The 9,045-nt window shown below is 39.7% G+C and overlaps 1 protein-coding gene across 1 annotated transcript; it reads right to left on the bottom strand.

Annotated features, from left to right (window-relative positions):
- Positions 1–393: 393 nt before the first annotated feature.
- Positions 394–8,736, bottom strand: LOC145479820 (uncharacterized). The gene is made up of 8 exons (XM_081458281.1): positions 8,593–8,736; positions 6,350–6,600; positions 5,654–5,924; positions 5,390–5,452; positions 5,209–5,306; positions 4,570–4,767; positions 3,131–3,539; positions 394–1,678 (listed from the first exon to the last, which is right to left on the bottom strand). The coding sequence occupies exons 2-8, from the start codon at positions 6,593–6,595 to the stop codon at positions 1,509–1,511; spliced, it is 1,455 nt and encodes a 484-aa protein (XP_081314407.1). The 5' UTR covers positions 6,596–6,600; positions 8,593–8,736; the 3' UTR covers positions 394–1,508.
- Between the last annotated feature and the right edge of the window lie 309 nt (positions 8,737–9,045).

Raw genomic sequence — 9,045 nt, 5'->3', positions numbered from 1 at the left:
ATAGGGAGTTTGAGAAACCAGGACGCGACGCCGACGACAACCTCTATTAAAAAATGATGTTATATTTTACCTCCGAATCTCGCAATACTCTAGAGTCATTTTCCTTTGTTTCTTAGTGTCAAAACCATCACGAAATTGGATGTCGGACGGGGCGAAACATTTGAAATGTAAATTAAAAAATTAGCCGTCGAGGTTCACGTTCTCTGGACAACGCAGAATTTGGTCATTTCACGTTGTTGTTTTGTAGAGGACGGCAAAGAAATGTACAAAGAATTATAAAGCACGTGCACAACCATTGTTCTGCTGATTAAACCTTTTGTTTAGCGACTTTCTCGTTGCCGTTGCCGTTGCCGTTGCCGTTGCCGTTGCCGTTGCCGTTGCCGTAGCCGTCGTGGTTTTCTTAAACTTCCTAATATTCCATTTCCTACATTTTGGTTCGGTGACATCGCAGATCGCAAAAATATTAAAGATTGGCAACTGTGGGATTCTTTTTACCCATTTCTCAGTTTTCTGCAATAAACCGGGAGAACTTGATAAAAATCCGGAGGCAAGACATCAAATTGGGAAATTCCTGATCAAATCGAGAAGGCTGAAAACCTTGGACTGTCTGAATCTATTGATACCGGAGCGAGATTTCGTACCGGAGGGAAAGTCTACTGTTGATGTGAATTTCAATGGAATGATAAGATTTTAAAAGTATTCGCACGCCATTAAACCGCAATACTGGCCCTAAATTTCGATAAAGTTCTTCTCAATCCACCTTTAAACTTATGCCGATAAAAAAATTGAAATTCGATCAAATTTCACGTGGACATCACTGGGAGGGAATTCGATCAAATATACGAGCTTCACGTGAATAGTTTTTTTTATACTCCACTGGAACTCGACGAAATAAACATCTCTACTTGCACGTAACCATTGCTTGAACAAGTGTTTGAACTGTCATCTTCATTTGCTTTTTTCATTTTCTATTTTTAACAGCGTAACGCCGAATAACAACCTGAACAGTGCTCCGGTGAGCCTGAAAAGCTTTGCATTTAAGTTAGGCTTAAAAGCAATCTCGTGTCAGAGGTTAGCTCTCAGTAATTGCTAAGATTACATGATGTATACTTAAAAAACAATTCATTGCCCTTTGTTTACATATTTTCCTTACTAGTCTCAAAGCATTTTCGAGCTGTACTAACTCTCTTATTATGACTTCGACCGCTAAAAGTCAGAGAAATTCTTGATTGGGAAAAAAATAGATTTCGCTCATGTTTTAGGCCGGGTTAAAAGAAATTATTTTAAAATCTACTAATGAAATGACATTGCAATCATAATCTGAGGACCTGAAATTTGTATACACTGGTTTGAGTCTCGCATGCAACTTTAAACGCTCAGTCTTGTCTTAGAAATCTCACAAATAAATATATGCGCTCTACAATTAGAAAATTAGAGTGCAAGCATTGAATGCAACTTTTTTGAACTTAAAATTACACTGATTGGTTTTCTGATATAATCCTTGTTGATTACACCATTGTCTCTCTCCGTTGTCTCCACTGGCGACGTGGAATGCCAACAGTGGGCCTCGTGGTCAGTTGTTGCTGGCACAGCTGTATCCTCTGTGATGCCACGTCTTCATGTTCCCGCCAACGTTTTTCTGTGGCTATCCTGAGAGCTTCTGTCGATGGTTCTATTCCTTTTGAAATATAAAGGAAAGTTTTGTTGCGCAAAGTTAAAGGGAGCCAGGTCACACAACTGTTGGCCGCAATTTCAGAACTGATATTGATCATAGAGTCAATTGATATAACACAATAACGACTGGAAACTGCAGAAGAAATAAAAAGATGTAAAATGGCTGCATGGATGGGAAGCGTTGGAGAAGATGATTGCATGTGGGTGGACTTGGAAAACATCGACGGACCTTTTTTCAAGTTTGTCTCAATTTGAATGAAAGCCGGTGTCATTTACAACACACGTACATCCTTGTTTGTGTGATTTTAGCAATAAACGACTGTGCCCATGCCAGATCGAAGTTCAGAGAGCATAATTAATTAAAATAAACAGAATTTGACTGAGAAACTGTGACCTGTCGGCTTTAAAATCAAGTATTTTGGAAAAGAAATGTTTAGTGATAGGGTCAAGTTAGTAAGCTTCAATGGCTTTAGATTCTGATATCACCTCTAGCTGGATCGGTTGAATTGGCATGCCCCATGGATCGAATTTGATTCCGATATATGCGTATAGCAGAGACGCGGGCTTCATTAGTGCTTTTCAGGCTACATGTAAACCCAGACATTTTTGCATTTTTTGAAAACCAATATCTCTTTTAATATAATACCCAAAGAGCAGAACATTTCACCAACTGCCAAGTAACACAGGCTCTTTTGTTTGGAGTCAACTGCATTTATGCGTTCATCCAATATTCATACACATGCACCATCTTGAAATATATGTTGCCAAGTCGTGATTTTGTTTATAGCGAGGAGATCTAACTTTCGTACCCTTTGGACCCGCGAGTTATAAATATTCATTTGGGACTTGGGGGGCAGGATTTCCGACAAACTGGTGGGTTTCACGAGAAAAATGTGTTCTTACATGTTGTCACCCGTCCGTGCAGTCTAGTTTGGCGCTGACTTCCTCTCTTATTTGCAGATACATTGACCGAGAAAATTAGGAAAGCATATATAAAGTTCGTAGCTTTTTTGTTTACACGATCGACGAAATTCCCGCATTTTTTCAAAGCAGAAGCCTGGACCGCGCCGCCAAAACTCGCGCATGCTTATTACGTGTTCCGCTCTGAATTTTCGAAAAGCTTCGTTGTTGAATGTTATATCTATCCACACTAAAACACAAAGCCGGCGTTTTCAAATTTCTCCGGTTTGAAGAGACTTTTCGAAATTAAAGCTCTGTTTTCCTGACGGATTAGTATGGACCGAAGGCCTAAATGTAGACATAAAGCTCCGTTTTCAAATTCCTGCAGCGTAGTGTGGACGAGGCCTTATAAAGACCTGTACGTGTCCAAACATTTTTAACGAAACCACTCATCTGCAGCTCGTAGTGAGTTTTTGACATCCCTTGACGTCGGGTCTATAAGAGCCAGTACAGACCTTGGAAAAATGTTGTGAACTTGTTAATTAGACTTATTTACCTCGTTCATAATTTCCTCTGCGAATGAAGTAATCAGTCTTCACAATGTCGAAAGTCAGCAGCGGTTTGCTTGGGTAATAAATTAATAGATTCTGTTCAATTTCTTCAATCAGCTGACCAGCTTTTGTCATCTGCTCGTCAGATACTTCTTTCAGGAAGTCGAGATGCTTAACATGCCTGGACGATTTGACATAGAATGCTATTTGTCTATTTTTGGCTCTGATTTGGGTACGTGCGGTAATAGGACGTGTTTCGGCGCCCAAGTGCCGTTCAACATCTTGAAAAAGGTTTTCAGCCATGGCCTCCTCGTGGTCGGTAATCCCAACTTTCGCAGATTTCTCTGCGAAAAATGCCGCGTAGAAATATCTGTTCTCTGCAGTTTCCTCCCCAGCGGCACAGGGTAACAACAGCTAAAATTCAGAGATAAAATATTATTATCGTTTTGATGAACCACACGATGTTTTTGAAGTTCATTATTTAATGAAAACAATACATGTTTCGGATGAGACATCATCCATCGTCAGTTGTACAGCGAAAAAATATAAAAAGAATATGCTATTAATAGTATAACAAAGTGAGATATTAACAAGAATATTAAGGATGAAGGCACGAACATCTTAATTTATCCCTTTCATACTAATTAGTCTCCTTTTTTAGCTTAAATAGTTTTACCCTTTTTTTTTTGGTTCGCGCCTTCATCCTTAATTATTCTTGTTAATATCTCACTTTGTTATACTATTTACTGCATATTCTTTTTATATTTTTTCACTGTACAACTGACGATGGATGATGTCTCATCCGAAACGTGTATTTTTTCGTTAAATAATGAACTACAAAAACATCGTGTGGTTCATCAAAACCATATCTTACTGCGTGCTGCTACGAAGCCTTGACTTTAATATCATAGTAATATTTATCACATACTTGTGTTTGAACTGAGGAGACAAAACTTAACGGGAGACCTCAGGCAAAAAACTCTTTTTTAACCCCGATAAGGTGGGAAGATTTCCCCGGTCCTTTTTTTATGGGGGTCCCCCCTAGCCGGGCTTCACCTTGACAATACGGATCGAGCACTGCAGCAATCTCCGTTTGGAAAAGGTCCAGGGTGGACATGCTCCATACCGGAGTCGAGCATTATACTTGAAAAAGATCAGTGCAGGTCCTATGTTGGCACAGTGATGGCGAACAACAATGAAGCATTCCGATTGGCTGAGTTTAGTTCCAGAGTTTTAGTCTACGTCCTATCAGTTGTTTAGTCGTGTAATAGCTTGTAATTATTGATAGTGGTTTTGGATATTTTTGTTCAAACTTTCTTTCATGCTATTGCTTGTTACGTGCAAGGGCCAATTTCACCCATGCAGTTATCAGTTTGCCCCGACGGTCAGTCATACAGCTGCTAGGCACTTACACTACTCCTCATTTTTTCCTACTTGCTCTCACCTCAACTGAACCATCAAGTAACTCCTTAGCTTTCTCATAATTCCCTTCTCTGCGAGCAAGCGCTGACTCGACATACTTCAACTTAGAAAGCAGGTAGCAGTGGTTTGGAGAGTGGTGTCTTTGTGATATCTCCAAGGCTTCTTTGGCATGTCGCTTTCCGTCTTCGATTCTGCTTTCATGTAAGTCTAACAACGTTTCCTACAAACGATAGTAGGGATTTTTTTAAAGCCTTCTATCAATTTCGGAAAATCTATCATTTTTATTAATCGTAAAGTACACCTTGAATTAGTTTAATTTCCTGGGACGCCGAAAGCCAAACACGCAATGCTTACAGCAGAATATCGGCCTAGAGCTTAGCCGGTTCAAGCTTCGTGGTCACATGTATTTCTATATTCTTAGCTTGACAATAGTGTACATACAGAGTGGAAAAGGATTGTGGGTACTCTTCTTTGATCCAACGAGCTTAGATGGTCAGGTTCGAATATATCTATCTGATTTTATTGATTTAAACAGACGAATTAGAAGCTGGCCTTCTCGACAAATATGAAGATGAGGATAGCGATGTTGTAGTGAGAAAGTTAGAATCGAAGGATAAAAATTAATCACGCGTTATGAAATATTGAACAAAAAGAAGCAAACCTCAAATAATATCAGTGGCATCAAATCGATGAACCGTGGATAGTTGTCAGTTAGCGTTTCGAATCTCTCCTTGGCCTGAATGAACCGTTCAAGATCTCCTGTGACAAAAACACGTGTTGGAAAATTTGTCGTTAAATGCACTTTCCTTTAATTTGGAGAACAGAGGTATATCGGAACTCACCATCATCTGCTAGGCGCTGAAAACGACGCAGGATAGTCGTCCCCACCAAATTGGACCACATACCTGTGATTTGAGATACAATCACAGCATTAGGAGAATAAATATCTGGAATAGCACCATGTACCTTGTCGCTATAGCTTTGGCGTGAATCTACACATGGATTTCAGAACGGTTGTGTTATGTGTGCTTTTTGGTACAGAGTTATCCGTCAAATCTTACTCTTTATTAGTCTAGTCTTAAATCTGGAACACCAATGGTACTGACCTTTTGGCCTGAGTTTCCTGATGGGCTTTTCAATTCCAGGTCCCTCCTGGTATTCGTTGAGCCATGGACCTGGAACCGAAATTTTCTTGTGTATGCAAGACACATTTCTGCCTCCGTCAGTGGAATAAAGCTGAATTGTATTTTCAAAGATCTGAGGTTCTACAGATGGAAGAAGAAGGGTAACAATGCCCATGATGGAGTTGTTATGGGCAGATGTTATGATCATTCCCTGTGGTGATATGTGGACTGCAATAATATACTTCCCATTGTTCTGTAAATAAAACAAAAGCAGCAAAATAGGACGTTGAATATTGATTCGAATATAAAACTGCAGTAAGTTACATATTATGGTTTCAATGTTTATTGGTTTGTTTGTTTAGTTTCCAAGACTTGTGATGGCCGCCTGTTCAACATAAGACCGATATCAATGTTTTCAGTCTTATCAGGAGAGCCCAAAATGGCGTGAGTACAAAAGAGGTATGTTCAATTAAAAAATTGCTCTACAGTGTTCAGAAAATGAATCGAATAAGCTCCGTTTCAAAACGAAGGCGATAAATAGCTAACACTTATGCAATCACTCTTCTGGAACTCATAGCGATTCTACTAATTGGTCGACGATACGGCACCGTCAAAAGTAATGTCGAAAATGTGTTGGTGCGTAAAAACTAATCAATGCACAACAGATTTCAAGCTTACAACAGAAAAGCCATCTCTTGTTGCAGTCATGCTGCAACTCCATATTTCCTGACTGGGGTCTTGAACAATTCCTAGGCGATATCTGATCGCGACATACGGACCACCAAACACAGAGCTTATCGGCACCTCCTGTAAACAGTTGGGCAACTCGAGTTGATGGCCACGGAAACTTCCGAAAACATTGGTCCTCTCGAAGGCAAGTATACTGAGTTGTAAAACTTCATTAGAGTACTCTTCTTCTGACATCGTGCCTGTGAACGCAATAATATTGACGTTGCTTGAATTCTAGGTAATAAATAGTAGTCTACCAATATTGATATACCAAAATTCCTCTTGATATGAAAAGTAGTGGAATATATGACGTCATCTGAATTTGAAAATTTAGTCTGTAAATGATTAATCCTTCTTTTTGTCTTAACTCCAAACAGACTAGAGAGGGAAAATTCACCCGTACAGGCTTCAAAGTGAATATATTCCCTTTTCATTAAAAAAAAAATGTTTCCCCTGGAAACAGTATTGTATGCATGTCACTGTTTACACGCATCTTACTGAGTTCAAGGTCTGAACGGTTAGTTACGGCCGAAGTATTTTCCCCTACAATTTACGTACCAAGCGCGAAGCGCGCGGGCCATGAGTCGAAGGGGAAGAAGTGAGGATCCGTAACTTACAGTACGGATCGAGAAGACGAGGTTAGTAAGATATTTATTATATCTCTATTGTGTGTCTGACGTGGGTCAGTACATGAGTGGATTATCGAAAAAAGACTAATAAAATTGACATGAATATCCCAGGAAAACCGAAATTTGAATTGCAAAGTTATCCGAACAATTTCAAGTAATATTCTGAGTACAGAACTATCCGTTTCATTTCCCCAGTCCGGAGTAATAGCATTAAATATATTGTTCATTTATTCAGGTTTTAATTCCTACCGAGTTTCCACATTAAACCCAGTTTCTGCAGGAGCATAGTGATATGTTCAGGTTTTCAGGATTATTATTTGCTTTGTTTCTCGACCTTAGCGTGCGGACGTTGTCAACTTCCGTGTTTCAGTCGCAATGCGAGAATGTGGGGTACAAAGTTCTTTGGTTAGCATGACTCAACAAAACTTGCTTGGTGACTGCTGCATGTTATAAAAGGGGAACCCCCCAAAATAGCAAGTTTTCACAAGTAGTCTTTCTTCATAGGATGAATAATTTCCATTTTATTCGCCTCGCACTGTCAAATATCTACAGGGTTTCCTAATATACCGCAGATGATACATTCATGGATCAAGCTATACGGATTCATATTTTCGATTTAGAAATTCGTCATCACACATCAATAATACGACGCAAATTTCTAAGGAATATATTCCTGCAGTGTGGGGAGCATTTATGGCGTTCAACTTCAAAGATAAATCAGGTACAGGTAGCGTACTGTCTGCAAGGCCCCGCTTCTCGCATATATACCGAAATCAATATCTGAAGGTTTTTCAGCACGTATAAGTCGTTGAATAAGTCGTCAACGAAATGTTAGCACAAACATTATTGAAGTTCGATGATGAGAACTCAAATTGTATCAGTTTATCTGGATCACAAAGCTCAGACAGTTTTGTGAACCACGTGGCAGCGAAATTGTATTAAAAACATGTTGATACTCGACCGGACGAGCTGTTTTAACGTACGGGCGAGTTCATTTGTACTGACTGATTTCGTAAAATGATTAATCTCGGGGCGGTTCGGGGGTGTGGAAGGGGAGCGAGCTGGGTTACAACTCAAAAGAAAACAAAGGCCGGCAGTTTCGCAGTGTCTCTTGTCATGAACCCTTTCATTTCGGGGGCACATCATTTATTCAACCACTGAAGAAAACATGCAAGAATTTTCAGATGATTCTACAGCGCCTGTTCGGCCGCTTCCGTCATCTCCGGCATGCTCATCTAGCTTGCGTCATGTACATGTAGTGTTTCATGAGACATGGAAGCGATGTTCGAAATATATTTGGAATGACGCCACTAGCTATCAACTGGTTGAGTTTATGGTATAATCATAGGCAACAAGTAAGAAGTTCCAACATGAGTGAGTTTAGAGCCAAAATGCGCTTTGCGCTAACAATACAGCAATATCTAAGTTCAATATATTGAACCGAGTGTTCTTCCCGTCTTGGTCAGCACCAATGTTTTGATTCAATGTGCCAAAGATCTGCGAAAATCATAGCCCGAGAGCCTGGAACAGGCTACTAAGATCATAGCACAAAAAATAATTTACCTTCGTGGCGTGCCAAAACCCGGCTGTTATGAAGAATGGTTTCACATGGCCGCTTCAGTGACTTCTGTTTCTCCGCCGTCCTACGCAACGTTTCTGCATACGGCTGACATTTAGTATTGGGGATTCCCCTAACGCGTAACAACAATTTATACTGGTGTCGTCATACTTTATTGTACGGAAGACGTGCAGGTCCTCATGCACGCTAGAAGGTTCTTGAACACCCACATTATTATGTTAATTTTGTTTTTCCTTTCTTTCATGTTACCTGCTCTGGCAAATTAAGATAACAGATTGGTCCGTGGGTCATTGGTCCATTCAATTTTCGTCTAAAATCAAAAACTGAAAATCGATTTCAATTTTTGATTTTCATGATTTTTTATCGTAAAAAATAAGAAAGTGCCAAATTGAAAATATTTGACTTTTTTCCTCTCGGTAGAACATTGAAACAGAACT

This window comes from Orbicella franksi, chromosome 2, assembly GCF_964199315.1.
Source record: "Orbicella franksi chromosome 2, jaOrbFran1.1, whole genome shotgun sequence".
NCBI classification, from domain to species: domain Eukaryota; kingdom Metazoa; phylum Cnidaria; class Anthozoa; order Scleractinia; family Merulinidae; genus Orbicella; species Orbicella franksi.
This window is presented reverse-complemented; position numbering and strand designations above follow the sequence as displayed.

Coding starts and splice junctions, on each gene's coding strand:
- LOC145479820 (XM_081458281.1), bottom strand. CDS start 6,595: ATGTCAGAAGAAGAGTACTCTAATGAAGTTTTACAACTCAGTATACTT. Junction 5,925..6,349: donor CAAGAGATGGCTTTTCTGTT/GTAAGCTTGAAA, acceptor TTTTATTTACAG/AACAATGGGAAGTATATTAT. Junction 5,307..5,389: donor TCAGCGCCTAGCAGATGATG/GTGAGTTCCGAT, acceptor TTTTTGTCACAG/GAGATCTTGAACGGTTCATT.